The 19,408-nt window shown below is 35.2% G+C and overlaps 1 protein-coding gene and 1 pseudogene across 2 annotated transcripts; both read left to right on the top strand.

Moving 5' to 3' along the window:
- Positions 1–343: 343 nt before the first annotated feature.
- LOC145084725 (receptor-like protein 8) lies at positions 344–7,789 on the top strand (annotated as a pseudogene). The gene is made up of 10 exons (XR_013699162.1): positions 344–932; positions 1,239–1,397; positions 1,500–1,574; positions 1,802–1,957; positions 3,456–3,530; positions 3,831–3,986; positions 4,236–4,310; positions 4,485–4,832; positions 5,031–5,172; positions 5,366–7,789. The product of XR_013699162.1 is annotated as a receptor-like protein 8 (transcript).
- A 613-nt stretch (positions 7,790–8,402) lies between these two features.
- On the top strand, positions 8,403–10,110 carry LOC145084793 (transmembrane protein, putative (DUF247)). Its single transcript, XM_079023471.1, has one exon. The coding sequence runs from the start codon at positions 8,411–8,413 to the stop codon at positions 10,103–10,105; it is 1,695 nt and encodes a 564-aa protein (XP_078879597.1). The 5' UTR covers positions 8,403–8,410; the 3' UTR covers positions 10,106–10,110.
- The last annotated feature ends 9,298 nt before the right edge of the window (positions 10,111–19,408 follow it).

The following is a 19,408-nucleotide window of genomic DNA, read 5'->3' as shown; positions in this document are numbered from 1 at the left end:
CCAGAAATTGATAGAATCCATCCGTGGAAATCGCAAGGAGGTTTGCGAGTCTGGTCATTACCAGTAAACAAAGGTATGATATCTGGGTTTTGTTTTCTTTTAGTTAATAAATATTTCGTTTTTCTAAAGTAATTGCGCAAAAAAAAATTAATAAACCTATTATATTCTATGTGAATGGAGACTTTGGAAGTTTGTTGAAAAGTCAACAAATGCCGTGTCTTAAATGTTTAGTTGAAGGAGTGGGTGACAATGGAATATTGGAATAGATGGAATAGAGTTTTGTGTTGAATTTTTACCATGGACTTGATGACTTATGTGTGATAATTGACCATTAACTTGATGGCTGGGGGAGAATTATGCAATTAATATTCATACATATTCGTTTCATTACTTATCAAATGTTTTCCAAGCAAAGCTAAGCAAACCAAACCTAACAGGAAGTTTAATATTGTGAGTGTCTCTACAAAGCCACCATTAGCTGCTAAAATGAAGTGTTGGGCTTGTAGTAAGCATAAATCATTGCTATGTCGGCTGTTGATGTTAATGATGATACATATTCTATCAATGGCTGGGCATACACAAGGGGATTGTGTAGAAGAGGAGAGAAAGGCACTACTGGAAATCAAAGCCTCCCATATGAAGTCATATGATTCTGAAATTGACCATTTTCTCCCTACCTGGGTTGATTATGGCAGTAGTACACCTGGGGATGGTGGCAACAACTGTTGTGATTGGGAGATGATCAACTGCAGCACAACAACGGGGCATGTGACAGAACTCTCTTTGTACAATTTAAGAGGGGTGGAAGATGTTTACATGGATGATGAGAGCAAGTTGTGGCCATTGAATGTTTCCTTGTTTCTTCATTTTTAAAGAGTTGACAAGTCTCAATTTGTCAGATAATTTTCTTGATAAAGAGTTTATTAAGACAGGTACAACGTGATTAATTGCTTTAGTGTTTCTTTCACCTGGTTCCAATGTCATATTTATTCGAGTGAGCACTAATTTATGAACACAACATCCAACTAATTTATGTACACTCAAAGACGCTTCTTAGGTAACTTAGTAGTTGGATAATATTTTTCTATTTATAAAAGACTGAGCACAAGTTTTTATGTGTACTTCATATCCTGCAATTCATGCTACAACTTTTTAGTATTTATCGATGTTGTTCAAAAGGTTGTCCTTTCAATATCAAAAGACTAGGATGCATGTGTTAAAAAATTTCTCTTTTGCAGGACTTGAAAGGTTGTCAAGTTTGAAGAAGTTGGAGGTACTAGACCTTAGTGGGAATCATGATATCGATAACGACATCATTCCATCATTAAAGACACTCGCTTCACTCAAAGTCTTGGATCTTAGCGACACTAGCTTGAATGGAAACTTCCCTACCAATGGTAGGTTTGCGTCTTACTCGTTTTTCTTTATTTAGGTTATCATCATATCATGCACAAATTCTTGTTTTAAAGATACTTGCACCCTTTTCAAATGAATTTCAGAATTTGCTGCTTTAGAGAACTTGGAGATGTTGGATCTAAGCTACTGTGGCTTCAATGGTACCTTTGAGATTCCAGGTAATCAGTATCATCATAAAACCATCATGCTAATATAGTATCTGTATTAGTGATAGTAACTACTACAATACACTACAATCAAGTCACTTCATCAGATATGATAATAATTCTTGTAAGGGAAGCATAACAATATTAAAAAAATGGATATATATATATACTCCTAAACAGCTTTGTTGTTCTATCAACCTAGAGCTTATAAATTCAACTGCTACAACTCCTAAATGTAGGTTCTGAGAGGGTTTCCGTATTGAGGAAGTTGAAAACTTTAAATCTTGCGGGCAACAGATTTAACGAAAGCATCATAAGATCTTTAAATACCCTTTCATCGCTCACAAGCTTGGATCTTAGCCACAGTCTAATGTCAGGACCATTTCCAGCTCAAGGTATGTGCTATTCCTGTATATAGCTCTTTCCAAAGTTGTCGGGGTATCATTTGTAGACCATATGAACTTAATTGATTTTATCTTGTTTCCAATTTGGTACGATGCATGAGAACCTATAGTTATAGAGTGTTTGTGAGATGTTGTGTCATGCCTATGTGTGATCTTCACTCATTAAGGAGCATAAGTGTTTCAGTTGCATTAGCTTATTTATCAATGAGACAGAATAGGTGCGGGGGGGACTTCTGTTTATGTTTCAAAGTAGTGGTACTGATATGAAAATTCCTGCAGAAAGAGGAACAAAGTCCAAGAAATTTAGTATACATGTCTCAATGTATATGTAATTGTAGATATCATTTTTTATCTAACAGAAGACAGAAATATTATCTTATGGCCCAAGGAGATCATCTGGTGTGGGATCGTGCCTGTTATTTATGCCGGTGGTCATCTATGGATACATGGGTATTGATATTGATATTGATCGATACATAATTGCCTATGAAATAATTTTTCATGGTCTTGGGTAGATGTTTATGACATATTAATATCACTAGTTCTATTATCTATTAAATTTACATTTAAAAACACTAAAGTGGATGTTGACTAAACATATTGAATGTGCAATTTGATAGTAAAACATTCCTGCATCCTATACTTATATTTTCTATTAACAATTACATATATCTATCTTTCTAGCTTTTTCAGTTGTATATACTTTCTGAAACTTGTAAAATAAAATATAATGTTGTATGTTTTTGATGTCAAATAAGCAGTTACTTTTCCATAACTTGGCGTCACAAAAATAGTTACACTAAAAAAATTTGGTATGTGGTAATCACAATATTCACTACAAAAATTGACATCACAAAAGGAAGACACATTTTGAAAATGCGTAGTTCTTGAAATTCAGTCACATTTTAAACTTAACATCATAAAACGTATTTACATTCAAATATAAATTTTTTACTTCTAACTGCATCTAAGGGAAAAAAATTTAAATGCATATATGCAATTGGAAAAATAGGAAAATATAAGCTACGTAGAAATCCTAAGGGGTTGTGCTAAAGTAGGCTAGGGGTGACATCAGGACCGAGTACTTGGAGCCAGTCCGGACACAAACCAATCTCACTGAGGATTGGCCCGGTTCCAAATATTGGGAGCCGATTGGAGTTTGGTTGGCATCTGGTTCTTGACTTTTTTACAAGGTCGGAAACATGTTAATTTGGGGTTGTTAATTAGTAGTAGAATCATGCTGGACTTGGTGTATATTTATAATATTTAAATGTAAATTGTTGGTGTGAACTTCTAATGGTTTTAATCGTCGGTTTAATTAGATACAATTTGTAAAAAAAGGTGTTAGAGTTGGAGATATTAGTCACATTAGCCTGAATGATAGTTCCCTAGCAGTGGCAGGTTTTCCTCTTTTCATGTCTTCTTTTTAAGTTATCATGCACAAATCTCTGTTTCAAAGATACTTACACCCTTTTCAAATGAATTTCAGAATTTGCTGCTTTAGAGAACTTGGAGACGTTGGATCTAAGCTATTGTGGCTTCGATGGTACCTTACAGATTCAAGGTAAATCAATATCATCATAAAACCACCATGCCAATATAGCCGCCTTGGATTCATACACAGATCCCTCTTTTGCAACATTACAAGACCATATATAGCAGAATGACTCTTTCATGTGTTGAAGCTTGAAATATGACCCGTTTCTTTTCTTGGGACAAAGAAAATTTGCAGTGAGGACTTGATACTTGAAAGCTAAACATTATTAAAATTAGATATGAATATATACTTGTGTATGTTCTCCTAACCTGATTTGTCTTATCAAACTAAAGCTTACAAATTCACTACTTCAATGTCTAAATGTAGGTTCTGAGAGGGTTTCCATATTGAGGAAATTGAAAAGTTTAAATCTTGCGGGCAACTGGTTTAATGAAAGCATTATAACATCTCTAAGTATCCTTTCATCGCTTACAAACTTGGATCTTAGCTACAATCAAATGTCGGGATCATTTCCAGCTCAAGGTACGTGCTATGACTATAGTTTATTTGATTTAGTACAGGAGTCGGTGATGATTTTGGTGAAGGGATTTGATTTTTAATTTTGGTTTAGGGATTTAGGGTTTTGATTAAGGTTTTGAGGAAGAAGTGAGATACTCTAAGGCTACCTGTTTAGAGTGGTGTAGAAAGACTAATGAACTATATTCAAAATTGTACATCTGAAAATAGCATGCATAATACATGATATATATGTGTTTTTCTTTCGTATTACAGAATTATCACATCTCACTAACCTGGAGGAGCTGGATTTAAGTGAAACAGGGCTCAACGGCGCACCAAATATCCAAGGTAAATGAATTCTCTTTTCTACAGCCTGTGAGAGCTTATCCTAGCCATGGTATGTTAACTTGTGAATAGTGATGAAGTTCCTAAATGCTAATGAATCCTAAATTCTTTCATAATTACAAACTTTACAAGGCCATGCATGGTTTCTCTAAGATTTACCTTCCTTCAATTTTACAGCTTGTAAGACTCTATCGAAATTGAAAAGGCTGAAGAGTATAAATCTATCAGATAACAATTTCAACAAGAGCATCATATCATGCCTAAGTGCCCTCCCATCCCTCAAGATTCTTGATCTTTCACATTCTTTTTCATGGGGAAGTTCCTTTCCTGTCCAAGGCATGTTTATCTTAAAAGAGTCGTCAATAAAGAAATCCAATACAAATATTATTTATTAGTTTCCATTTTTTCTAATTGTTTTATCAAACTGATTGACACGTCTCTCTAATTCAGAAATCTTTACTTTGCCTGATTTGGAAGTCCTCTTCTTGAGAGATAATGGTTTCAATGGAACAATACCAATGGAAGGTAACGTTCTTTCGTCATTACTTAATTAACAACATTATTATTGGTTTAAGAAGTCATCTGAAGATGAAAGGTTAATGAGGTGGGTGGGTAAGTGGCCCAATACCTTATCTAGCTTCAACCATCAATCATACATGACTTGTAACATATCCTTTTCCATGGTTTTCTTTAGCAACCAACATTTCTCTTGTTTCAATCCAGCTTTTGCATCTTTCCACCATTTGGAGATGTTAGATTTGAGTGGCAACAGTTTTGTTGGGATCGTCCCATCAGCAATACCAGCATTATCTTCCCTGAGAGCCGTCTCATCACAATTATCTTAATGGATCATTATCAGATCATGGTAAGTTATCTAAAGTACGCACATTTCAGTGTTATGATTATTTTGCAACATTACCTTTCCTCGATGGTTGATCTTTTTGAAGGCGTATGACCATGCAAATGAAAGTCATATATTTTTGGAAGGTTAATCTTTTGTAACTTACCCTTTGAGTTTCATGGCTTACGCAGAACATTTTTTTTCTCTTGTTTGACAGGGTTATGCGAGTTGAAGAACCTCCATGAGTTGGATCTTAGTGGCAACATGCTCCATGGAACTCTGCCTCAGTGTTTGAAAAATCTATCATCTCTTAAGTTGTTGGATATTTCTTCAAACCAATTCTCAGGGATACTTAAGCCATCCCTCATTGCTAATCTTACATCTCTCGAGTATATTGATTTTAGTCATAACAAATTTGAAGGTTCATTTCCTTCAGCTCCTTATCCAATCATATAAAGCTTGAGGTCGTTCGATTCAGAGGCGATAATGACAAATTTGAGGTGGAAACAGAAGAGCCTATAGGTTGGATTCCAATGTTCCAGTTGAAAATCCTTGAGCTATCTAATTGTAATATGAAAATGCCTAAAGGATTTGTTATTCCTGGGTTTCTACTTCACCAGCACAAGTTAGAGGAAGTAGACATGTCTCACAGCTCCTTGGAGGGACACTTCCCAAATTGGTTGATTAAAAACAACACGTATCTGGAACGTCTTGTTCTAAGGAACAACTTGTTTGTCGGTATGCCTTTGTATAGGAATGCTAATATGCTGGAGTTGGATATGTCCGGGAATGGAATGATAGGTACTATTCCTGACGATATACCAAAGTTCTTTCCCAACATGGGGCATTTGAATTTGTCCATGAATAGTTTAAGTGGTGTTATCCCGTCTTCAATATGTAATTTGAGTGAATTAGTGATGCTGGATTTATCAGACAATGAGTTATCAGGAGAAATACCAAAGGGATTCTTTACTAAAAAGTCTAGTTTGATGATCTTAAAACTATCAAAGAACAAGTTGCACGGCCAGGTACTCTCAGGAAACTTAACCTGGGGCAGCCTCTATTTGGTTTACTTAGATAGCAACCATTTCACAGGGAAAATTGGAAATAAGAGCAACAAGGAAACTCATGAATATCTGAGAGTTCTGGATATTAGCAATAACTTGTTTACAGGCATCATCCCTGATTGGATAGGCAACATGAGTAGCTTGTCTGAACTTCTGGTGAGAAATAATAGTTTTGAAGGCAGGTTTCCTTGTGGAGCAGCTCCATTTTCATTTCTTGATATCTCCCATAATTCTTTCTCCGGACCCATCCCGTCCTGTTTGAATTTGCAAGACATGGAGCATCTTCTTTTGGGTTCCAACAAATTCATTGGATCAATACCCAAATCCTTTCGTAATTTGACTCGGGTTTTGACTTTGGACATTGGCGACAACTCCTTGTCAGGCAGGATTCCTACATTTCTTGGTGAACTATCCACTTTAAGGATTCTTCTTTTAAGAAAAAACAACTTGAGTGATTCCATCCCGAAGCAGTTGTGTCAATTAAGTAAAGTGAGTTTGTTAGACTTATCTGGTAACTCACTTTCTGGTTCGGTACCTAGCTGCCTTCACAATATTACTGGCCCAACCGACCTTGCTTTCTTCAAATATGTGAAGGTGACGTATAGCCTTGATTCCTCTCCCCATTATGGGAGTATTCTATTGGGGATGCATCCTATCTATCTCAACAGTGAAGTATTGGAAACACAAGATGAAATTCAATATACAACAAAAAGGCTCTTTCTCAGCTACAAGGGTGGCATCCTTGATTCCACAACATGACAGGGTTGGATCTATCTAGTAACAAACTTACAGGTGAAATTCCACAAGAACTTGGGGGGTTGAGCCAGATTCGCGCTTTAAACCTGTCTCACAATCAGCTGACTGGACCCATTCCAGCGAGCTTCTCAAATCTTGCAAATATAGAAAGTTTGGACCTTTCTTCAAACAGTTTGACCGGAAAAGTTCCGTCAGAACTGATTCAGATCAATTTTCTATCTTTTTTCGATGTGTCTCACAACAATTTGTCAGGTAGACTCCCAGAAATGAAAGGACAGTTTAGTACCTTTACAAAAGCGAGCTACCAAGGCAATCCACTTCTTTGTGGACCACCACTAGACAATAGATGCATAACTCAGTCGCAGGCTTCTAAAGAAGAAAAACGCACTGAGAAATGGTATGATATTGATATGACGTGTTTCTATGGAAGTTCTAGTTCAACTTGTGTTGTGTTCTTGTTGGGATTTTTTGCGCTTCTTTACATCAATCCTTACTGGCGCAGATGGTGGCTAAACTCGGTTGAAGATTGTATGTATGCATGCTGTTACTTCATTTATGATTCACTAAGAAAGCCTTGTATGATCTTCCGCAAGTAGGACCTCGTGTTACATTATAAACATCAACTTACTTTTGTATCAATCTGAATTTTTCTGTTTGATATATGTATGATGATGATGCACAATAATACCCTAGTAGTGATTATAAGTGAATATGTTGTTGCTTGCAGTCTGTTAGGAGTTAAACTCTGTACAACCTTTCTGGCTATAGTAAGATCTGAAATTCCTCGCACCAATCCTCCCGTTTTATGTAAAGTTCTCTAAGACTTCTTAGCTGTTGAAGCTGCTAGAATTTTGGAACAAATCATCTAGAAAACTTCAATCAATTAGTCTCCCAACATATCAAGAATATGTTTTCAACATTCCATCACTCAAAACTTAATTATGATCTGCAAAAGTCTACTCAATTAGTAGGTGGCTCCTAAGTGCTAGCCTACCTAAGACATTTGTAAAGTTTTTGTTATCGAGTTAACTAGACAATTGAATCTGGTCTTGTTTTTACTAATTATTACTTTTCATCAATCCTATGTAGACAATGCTTGAATTGAGCAGTTGTTATTTTGTTCCAGTAATATAATTGAATTGTAGAATGATGTAATTCAGTGTAATTATAAGCTACTCCTTTTTTTGAAATTGCAAAATTATTACCAAAAGCTAGCATATACCCATATCAGCGGACAAAAAAAGAACAGAGTTTGTTGCTGAGGAATAATAGCAGATTTTAGATTTTTCACCCATCCTAACCAAACTATTTACCCTATTCCACTAAATAGGTGGAAGGGTACATGATATCAAAAATGGCGTTACCACTTGCATTAAATTGGACCTGAGTTAAGGTTGTAAACTAGTAATTAATTAACTGGAATATGTTACCACCTATTGATGTTTATTTCTTCGTCAAACCTTATTAAACTTCATCACCTAAATTTATCTTACCTGCAAGAGAAACCATATACGGCATCAAATGCTCAAAATCTCACCATGAATTCCAACTCAAATCCAATTTCCAGTGACCAGCGGTGGATCCTTACAATTCGTCAAGCCATCGATGAAGACATAGAAGAAGATACTGATATCCCGGTGAGTATATTCAATGTCCCAATCGTCCTTGTGTCCACAAAACCTGAGTCTTACATTCCACAACAAGTAGCATTAGGCCCTTACCACCATTGGCGACCCGAGCTCTATGAAATGGAAAGATACAAACTTTCTGCTGCCAAAAGATGTCAAAAGCTAATGCAAGATGGTAATGTTAAGTTTCAACAAATTGTTGATCAGTTTGTGGTTTTCGAGCCAAAGATCAGAGCATGTTACCATAAGTATCTAAATTTCGATGGTGAAACCCTAGCTTGGATGATGTCCCTTGATGTTTCATTCTTGCTCGAGTTTCTTGATGTTTATAATATCGAGAAAGGAAGATTGATCACACGAGTAGCGTCAAGAATGTCCCATTTGGTTGATTTTTCATGTCGAAAATTTGGGCATGATGCAATTCTTAGAGATATCGTGATGTTAGAGAATCAGATTCCAATGTCTCTTTTGGAAAAGATGTTGGAATTCAAATTCAAATCTCAATCTCCCGAATCTACTCAAAAATATTTAACTTCGACTTTGTTAGGGCTGCATAAAGAGCTTTCGCCTTTTACGGTTGTGGATCAACAGTGGAATCTTCATTCCAGTGAAGATTGTGCCCATGTGCTCGGGTTTCTATACCACATGATCATTGATCCCAACATCAAACAACAATGGTATGAAACAACTAATGAAGGTCACGATGAAGAACAAGTACAAGAAAGTCGACACAAATTCCAACGAATCATCAATGCCATACAGAACTTTGTTAAAAGATTGATATCTTCAGAACCCGTTAAACTTTTAGTAAATTTCCCTCTCGCGATCATTTCCAACACATCCATGGTAAGAATCTTGAAACAACAAGTATGTTATGATGAAGATAAACAAATTTCAAGCGTAGAATGTATTAGTAAACCACCATTAATGGAGGAAATCTCGATCCCTTCGGTCACCGAGCTTGTTAAAGCGGGCTTCGGATTTTCTCCCTCATCGGGTGGGATCTTGACCATTGACTTTGATAATAAGACATCTAAGTTATTTCTACCCATCGTGAGTTTTGATGTAAATACAGATGTCGTATTAAGAAATCTGGTCGCTTACGAGGTATGCAAAGCATCTGGGCCGTTGATTTTGACTCGTTACATCGAGTTGATGAATGGGATTATTGATACCAAAGAAGATGTGAAGTTGCTTAGAGAAATGGGGATCATCAAGAACCGACTGAAAAGCGATGAAGAGGTTGCTAATTTGTGGAATGGAATGAGCAGGTGTGTGAGATTGACGAAACTGCCCTTCTTGGACACGGTGATTGAAGATGTTAACAGGGTTTATGAAGGGAAATGGAGGGTTAAAATAGGGAAATTGATGAAGGTTTATGTGCTTGGTTCATGGCAGTTTCTTGTATTTGTAGCTGTGGTGATGGTCTTGTTCTTGATGTCTTTAGAGGTGACCTCTTCTATATTTAGATGTATATTTATGTTTTTTATAAGAAGTATTGTTTGATTTATTTTAGAGGAAACATATCTAAACTGGGACTAGTATATTCTGTTTTGAAAGTGATCACATTTAAGTGTTTAACAACTTGACCTGGGACCATTTCGGAGTAAGGTGGTATAAAAATCTATTTATTTAACGAGGCTATAACCCGTGGAAACCACGGTGAATATATTAAAATTTTTATATAGATAAAAAAAATAATAAATATAAAAAGAAACCAAGATATTGTTGATTGTAAGTCATCATGAATTAATTTGTTAAGCAAAATAAACATAATAATGTTATTAGGATATGATTTTGTATTTTCAAAATTTGAATTGAATTTGATTTGTTACAAAAAAAAAAATAATAATAAGAATAATAGAAAAGTATCATGTGTCAAAAAGACATTCTAAAAAACTGACATATATCAGTTTTAGGTTTCATTTATTAGAAAATATAGATTTGTGTCAAAAATCTTAGAAAATAATCAATTCTCTCTCTCTCTCTCACACACACACACAAAGGAGATATGTTGATTATCGTTTTTTTCTTCAAATTATGTTACAAATGGTTGGTTTTAACACAACCCTTTATGCTAAAAAGATTACCCCGTTAAGTTGGTTAAGAATTGTGCAAACCACCTCACCCCATTTTGCTAGCAATCAAAATATTCAAATGAAACGAGATTGAACTCCACATAGAAAGCAGCACACCTCCAATTTCTAGCAATACTATTCAACAATGAGTTTCAAAACTCAATTCAAATTCTATTCTAATCGAAGCACCACCAATATGTTGAGGCAATACTATTCAACAATGAGTTTCAAAACTCAATTCAAATTCTATTCTAATCGAAGCACCACCAATATGTTGAATATCTTTTTTTTTAAAACGGCAAACTAACTAATCTACTCCTAAATAACCACCTATGTCTCAACTGAGACTTAAACCATTGACCTCTCAAATGAGATGGTCACTCCATACCGCTAAGCCATTGGCCCTTTTAATATGTTGAATATCTAACTCTGGAAAACATTCATTTCAAAAAAAACGAATGCTAATCCAAATGGTACATAAATTTCTAGCAAGATCTTCAATGTTTTCCACATTCAAAAATCTGGCAAAACAAAAACATTTTGCCAACTTACAAGTTCTTTGGAAGTAAACATATATGTCATTGTGCCATGTATCCCAAAAAGCTCCTCTAATCCATGATTACCACAAGAATGTGGGAAATTGGTGATATACAATGTAACTCAGTTACATGATAAAGCATCATAGTTTGTCGTTTTAGCCCTAGGATAAGACCCGAAACTATCAATTCCCTCTTGAGGACCACATGTAAATATATGTGGATCCCCATATTAACTCTCCAAAAGAGTCTTTGTAGACAGGAGGGGGACTCCAACATATATATAGTCATTTATAAGACCGTGTCGCACGTATGTGAAATACACTATCATTCCCCGGGATAGACATGGATGTGCTGAACCACAGGACGCGAGATGTCGGCTCTAATAATATGAAAACAAAAATTACATTTGAATCAGATTAAAATAAATCCATAAAAAAACAATAATCTATACAAAACTATGTCAAAAGAAATAGATTTGGTTTGCAAACCCTTAAATGAAATAGAAAAAATGCCAGATTCACTAGGTCTGTTGGTCGGGTATACCGGTCAGGTTTTGGGTTTCTTCAGGGTGGGTTTTTCGGATAAATATCAAGTGAAACTATAACCGATATTTGAACCGAATTGAATTTCGGGTATTCGGGTTTCAGGGTTGGGTCGACTGAATTTTAAGATACCCAATTTTTTTTTAAAAAAAATTATATAACTTTCATTATAAAAAAATATAGATAAATATTAGGCCTATTTTTAATTAAAACAAGTGACATGTATGTATGTGTGTGCGTGTATATATATATATATATATATATATATATATATATATATATATATATATTACAAAAAATAAAAATCATTTTTATAAAAAAAAATTCATGTTTGTTTTTTCTTATTTCTTAGATATTTTTGTAATATACATTATATCACAAAAAATTTAAGTTTTTTTAAAACAACCTCAAATCATAGAATGTTTACAAAATCATTGTTTTCAAAATATTGTTCCATATCAGAGTATTTCATAGATCAAAAGTACATAAAACAGAGGATGTGTACGGTCACGCTTTCGTCTTCCCGCGATCATCCAAAGTACCTGAAACCACAACTAAAAATTGTAAGTCAAAGCTTAGTGAGTTCCCCCAAAGTATCAGCACATATATAATAACAGCATGTACTTGGTCCACAATTAGAAGACTAGATTACCCCTGATCCCACAAAATAAGTATGGCCTGCCCTCGGGGCCCACAGCTTATGTATGGCTTGCTCCCTGACCTAATCAGTCATCGGACTGAAATACCCTCAAGCCCTCAATACAAGTCTGACATACCACTCAGTCCTTAGATCATATCTGGAATGCTCCTAAGCCCTCACTATGAGTCTGGCATGCCTTACTCAGCCCTCAGCTCATATATGGAATTCTCTAGGGTTTGTTGGCTACAACACAAAGCAGCACCCAACACAATATGTCGATATATAACAGATAACAAACATATACATATAATCATGCAAACAAAATCACAGGTAGTCCTACAGATCTACCAGACTAGCATATCAGCAACTAGCATATGATCATACAGATCTATTCCATACCCAGCATATCAAAGCTAACTGGTCAAATCAACTGAGTCAGTCTAACCGATTTAACCCAACCGAGTCAACTCAGTCGAGTCACCACAAAGTGAGTATGCGGGGCGTATTCGGACGTTGACCACCATGAGGGTGGTTGACCTCGTACGGGGTGCATACTCTAGGTACGCGGGGCGTACTCCCAGATGCCCAAAACCTTTATTAAGAGCTTAATGGCTTAAGCTCTCACGTCTATTTTCAGATCCATGGCTAAAATACCCTCAAGAGTCATAAAGTTTCCAAATTTATGACTTTGCATGTCCATTAAGTGCTTAACTCAACTTCTTAGTCCATTAAGACCTTCTAAATGATGCATGGAATAAAACCAACCATTTGGAACCCATTTTTATGACTCAAAACTCTCCCTAAAGGCTGAAGGGATGACTTAATGGGTCAAAAACATTTTGTGTTCAAGAATCTCCATATTTAGGACAAAAGGGACCAAAAATCATTCCAACACAAGATCTAAATGAAACTTCTCCAAGTTCATAACTTGATACCACAAAATGGTGCCAAAAGGTGGTGTGATCATGGATCTATAGAACTTCACTCCTCCAAGGTGGTCTCTTCTTCCTTTCTTTTTATTTAAAAACACAAAACACACACACTCAAGCTTCGAAATGCTTCACAAGATGGATTAGGGTTGCAAAAACGTATCAAGATTAGGGTTGTGCAAAAAACCGTACAAACCGCCCGCACCGCACCAAACTGCACCGTATAATGCGGTTTAGAATTTCGTAGTGCGGTTTGTGGTTTATCATTTTATCAAACCGCACTATGTGGTGTAGTTTGCGGTTTGTATTTATCAAATTGTGGTTCAAACAGCATTGCACTGCATGTTATATATATATATATATATATATATATATATATATATATATATATACATTTTTTTTCTCTACTTTGTTGTAACTTCAAATCACGATTTAGAAATGATGTATATAAATATATTTCTTACAATAACCAAATATCTATAACATAACATTAAATCACTATTAGATCAAGATCCCATGCATTACAAGAATATAGCAACTATAACGACAATATAAAGCAATAACAATGATACTTACAAAACTATAGTAGCATGAGTCACAATTTATTAAAAACAATTTAACTCGAAAATTGTATTTGTTTTTATAAAATGAAAACAATCAATTTTTTTAACCTGGCCAGGTTTTTGGTTTTTTTGATACATTTAATGTTGAACAACTCATCAAACCGCAACTAAACCGCATAAACCACCCGCATGAAACCGCACCACATCATGCGGTTTTGAACATCTGTGGTGCGGTTTGCGGTTTCTAAAATATGCAAACCGCACCGCGCACACCCCTAATCAAGATGATGGAGGCTAATGAGGTGAGGGGAAATGAGGCTATAATGGGGTTTAAATATGATTCTAACCCTGAAAATTAGGGTTTGCATGTCTGACACGTACGTCATGCGTACATATGTATGCACGGCATACTAGGGCGCACCCTAGTACGCTCAACGTACTTCCCCAACATCCCATATTACGAAAATGCCACTAGGGCCTTCTTTGCACACTTTCTTTTACTTATGGTCCAAATTGCAATATAATAAAATTATAGGGTCAAAACTAGAAGTACCTTATTATCGGGATGTTATAATTTTATTTTTCAGTATTTTATTATTTATAAACTCTCAATTATTGACGTATACCTGTAAATAAATATTTATACAATTGATAATATATATATATAGAAAAGTTCAATAGAAAACCATAATTATTGGTTCTTCAAGGAACCAAATCTTTTTTTCAATTTCTAAAACTTATTCTTAATCGAAAAAAAAAACATCTAAATTCATATATTAACATTGTGAATGTGAAAAATATTTTTCGGATTCACCGTTTAAATCCGGATTCACATTGTGAATTTTCAAAGATTCATATTGTGAATTTGACGTAAAAAAAAATCGAATTTGATTTCATTGGAAAAATGATAAAAAGTTATAAATTTCTGTATTTTTTTTTTTTTAATAAGTTCTAAAAGTTGAAAAAAAAAGATTGGTTCTTTGGTTAATTATAGTTCTCTATTGAACCACACCCTATATATATATATATATATATATATATATATATATATATATATATATATATATATATATAAAATTAAGAATCTATATTAATATTATTTATGTCATGATTAGATATGTACATTTTTTTGTTACTCAAAACAGATATTGGTAGACAGTTGTACATTTTTCATTCAATCCATAAAAATATTATTTATTGGTACTTCAATTGTTTATATATTCAGTACAAAAAGATATGAAGACTCAAGAAACATACGAGGGTTCGATGGAAGACTCAAGAAACAAACAAGGTTTTTTTTACATTAATGATCGGGAATGAGGGTGAACAACATTATGAATAAGTGTATATTAACTAATGGATCCTTTATTTTTAAAATAAATCGGAGATTTCAGGTATACCTGAAACCTTATACATGTACCCTATACTCGATCTAATAAAAATCGGGTTACTTGAATACCCAAAAATATATACCTGATACTTGATTTATCGGACCCGATTTGCTGGAATTGAAAACGGGTTGGGCAGGTAATTCGATTTCGGTTATTTTCGACATGCTTAGTTGCAACTACGATCTGAAAAGAAAACCCCATTTTGTAACCCCGATATGAAGAGAAAATATCACCATAAAACTCGATTTGAAGTGAAAAATCTCACGTTAAAGCCCTAAGAGTCGTTAACAAAAAGTTGTGGTTGTGTGAGTCTATCAGAGTGGATGTCTGTGGTGGCGTAGTTTGGTTCGTTGGAAGACGATGTCACAGTAAAATGATGTTGGTGGGTAGGATGTAATTGATGGTGAATGGTGGATTGAAGATGGTGACAGACCCAGAGAAAGCATTTGTCGGAGTAGTTGTAGGTGGTGGTGGTCTACAACCATTATTTAAGGTTCTTCTATTATAGTTTAGAGAAGAAAGGAAGAAAGAAATATGTGAGTGAATGGAAGGATGAGGTACCAGGTCGGATATAAAGTGGAGATTTTTTACTTTCTTAAAGAAATAATGATAAATAAATTATAAGTAACTAAAAAGTAAATTGGTAAAGGCAATATAGTCATTTTAGTTATGTTAGGGACGAATCATGTAAGTTTAATACTAATTAATGATTGTTCGGGTGTAAAAAACAAAATATATAGACGAAGCTCGCATATTGGACCAAACCACATGGATGATTCGTGTATTTACTATTTATTTTATGTGGTCTGATGGGTGGTAGAGTGGCATACCCGACTCCTAGGTATATTTTAGAAACAATAAAAAAGGCGATGTGGCATGCTCCTCCTGGTCATCTCCTAATTGAAACTTAGGGACTTCAACTATGAAACTCACATATGGAAAGATCAATCTCTTCCTCGATAAGCTACATTTGACTAAGGTGCTGTTTTTTTTTCTAAAAAAAACTTCTGGCCACTTATTGCTGCGTCGCGCAACACATGTGTCACACTTGGCCTTTCGTAGTTGTTTGTTTTTCAAAAGACTTCTGACTTAAAAACTGTTGCGCGTGTATTGCATGACGTAGCACTTGACCCTCTACTTCAAACTTCTTCACACCTTATTTTAACTTATTGCAGCAGTCTGCAGAGGTTAAAAAACAAACAGCTTTTTTATTAAATGTTGCAGCCGTTTGGCCCCTCTCTTCTGCTACAGAGGGTTGTGCAGAGGTTAAAAAACAAACAACATTTTTATTACATGTTGCAACCGATTGGTCCCCCTCTTCTGCTACAGGGAGTTGTAGAGGTGGTTCCCAGACTTCAGACATTTTCGATTCGAAAAAATAAACAACACCTAAGTAAATGGTTATGGGAGTGTTTGACATAACTAGCTAAAAGTTGGCAGATGGAAAGTGTAGTTTTTTTTTTTTTTTTTGCATAAATGTTTGACAAAAATAACTGATATATTTTAAAAGCTCTTTAAAACTACTTGAATTGGTTTTTGGATCATTGTTTAAAATAAAAAGTAAAAATTAATTCTTACTATAAATATAAAGTTTTTTTTAACAACGCTTCTAAAAACTCTCAATATCTGCATGTTGAATATGTGTTATGTTAATTACACAAAAACTAAAGTAAAAGACAAAAGTAACTAAAAGTATTTTAGTTAAAAACAATTACCACAACAAATCCAAACTTAGGAACGATATCATAAAAAAAATAATGAGCTTTGTATACTCTGTAAAGTAAACGCGTGTTCTCCGGTCGGTTGCAGATTCGGAGCACTATGCCCCCACTAGGATATCGTGGTGTCCCCTTATACGCACCTTATAGTTTATTATTGATATATTTCTCTACGTCCAAATAATTGTTATCAACACAAACATTGTTTATTAGTTGTTACTGTTATAAGAACTTTTCCTGTATAACGCTTTTAAATAACTTTACTTCGATATAAACATGATAGTCAGTTATTCGAGGTTAAAATTCAGGAGCGTTTGCATCAATTTTAAAAAATGTAATACTCTCACAAAATGAAGTCTATATGTTTTATTATTGTTCAATAAAAATTATCTTATGACAAAAAGGTATATTGATGTTATATGGTAAAATAAAGATTAATAACAGGATAAATGAGTATTTACTTTTTTTTTAGAAAATAATGTCACACCTTCAAACCAGTTGGCGGAAACGTCCGGGGTGGAAGACTTCATTTGTAGTATCACAACACATGCATCATAGTAATCAAAGTAGAAACAACCATTATATTTAAAAGTATAAGTATTTACATGTGTTCAATCATTGTATATTGAAACCAAAATAGTTATACAAAAGAAGAAGATATGACTCATAATTGTTTCATCTTCTCAAAAAGTTCGGGGAGTACCTGTTATTATTTCCCTAAGAATACAAGTAATTTGAAAAGATAGTATCAACAATAAGTTGAGTGAGTACATAAGTCTTTATATTTGAAAGGGTGTCTTTGTATCTTGAATATGAAAATTGTTCCAGAAAATCTCATATTTTCTGTTGTATATGAAAAGTAGTTTTATTCTCATAAAATCGTTCTATTTTGTAAACCAATGTTCTGTGTAACACCGTAAAAATTAAAACAATTTTTCGCATTTTCAAACACATTTTTTTACAAACTCATTCATTCATAAAATGTCATAGTATCATGTCTTTGTTTCACAAAATATCTCCCAATATCAAAATACATAAAATCTCATGTGTGTGTACGAATCAAGCCGGCGCCTTCCCGCAGTCATCACTGGTACCTAAAACACATAACACGTAACACTGTAAGCATATGCTTAGTGAGTTCCCCAAAATACCACTCTAACACATAATAGCCACTCGAGGCTGTAACTCTGTCGACCCTCTAGTCGATGTGTCTCAGTGGGGCCCTCCAACCCCAACTCTCCGTGGGCCCTCTGGCCCTAACTCTAGGGACCCGAAATTCCCAACTCTGTAACTCTGAATCATGCATATCACATATCACAATAAATCACAACACATAAATAACATGCAAATACACTGACATATAACTCTATAGCACTCTGTCACCTAACTCTGTTACCACACTAGGTAAAGTATAGTGAGAAAACTCACCTCAGGCGTCTCGGTAAATCTCTGACTCGATAGAAAATATTGCCTAGCCTCCGCCTATTAACATAAATAAATACTCTTATAAATATAACTCTCGAGACTAGACTCAATCTGTCATTGGCATCCTCAGAAGGGTAAAAGACTATTTTACCCCCTCTTGTCACAAAGACTTCATTGATGACCAAACCCTAAAAGTCAACTAAAGTCAACGGTCACACTTTGACCCTACTCGCCGAGTGCACCCTGGTGACTCGGCGAGTTCACACATGTCCTCTAACTTTATGTCCCGCTTGACACGCCGAGTCCCTCCCTATGCTCGACGAGTCATACCAGTCATGAATCGCGGGGTCACCCCGACTCTACTCGCCGAGTCTCAAGAACAACTCGGCGAGTACCGCCTTGAACTCCAGTCCTCTAACCCCTCCTGACTCACTGAGTCATCCCTCAACTCGGCAAGTCTACTCACTGAGAAATTTACGTGAAACCCTAACCCTACTCGTCGAGTCTCAAGAACAACTCGGTGAGTTCATGCCATGCACAAACTCTAATGACCTCCTGAGGTCAGATCTGTTTCCCCAAACCATAGATTTGGCCTCTCCAAGCATGAATGTCAAGTTCGAAACTTGATGCTTGTATAACCACAACAAGGCATCAAAAGGATATTTAGTCCCAAAAATGGCAACCTAAGTCCAATAACCCCAAACTGATCCATAAAGCTCCAAGGGTTAAGGTCTCTGGACCTCTTTGAGTCCAGATCCAAGGCACAAACTCGAAGAGGGACCATTTGCTCCGCATAATCACTCTCCAAAGGGGTTAGAAAACCCTAACTCTAATGATCAACCCAAAACTGAAGGAGGTTCGAACTATTACCTCAAAATGAAGTCTCTAAACTCTGGAACTGCTTGATTCGCACCTCCTCTTTGCTCTTGTCACCTTCTTCTTGCTAAACCAAAGGAACAAGGATCAAAAAGTGACTTCTTCTCC

This window comes from Lactuca serriola, chromosome 1, assembly GCF_051521515.1.
Source record: "Lactuca serriola cultivar US96UC23 chromosome 1, Lser_US96UC23_V15, whole genome shotgun sequence".
NCBI classification, from domain to species: domain Eukaryota; kingdom Viridiplantae; phylum Streptophyta; class Magnoliopsida; order Asterales; family Asteraceae; genus Lactuca; species Lactuca serriola.
This window is presented reverse-complemented; position numbering and strand designations above follow the sequence as displayed.

Excerpts from the sequence above, each read along its gene's own strand:
- LOC145084793 (XM_079023471.1), top strand. The coding sequence starts at position 8,411 with ATGTTTATTTCTTCGTCAAACCTTATTAAACTTCATCACCTAAATTTA.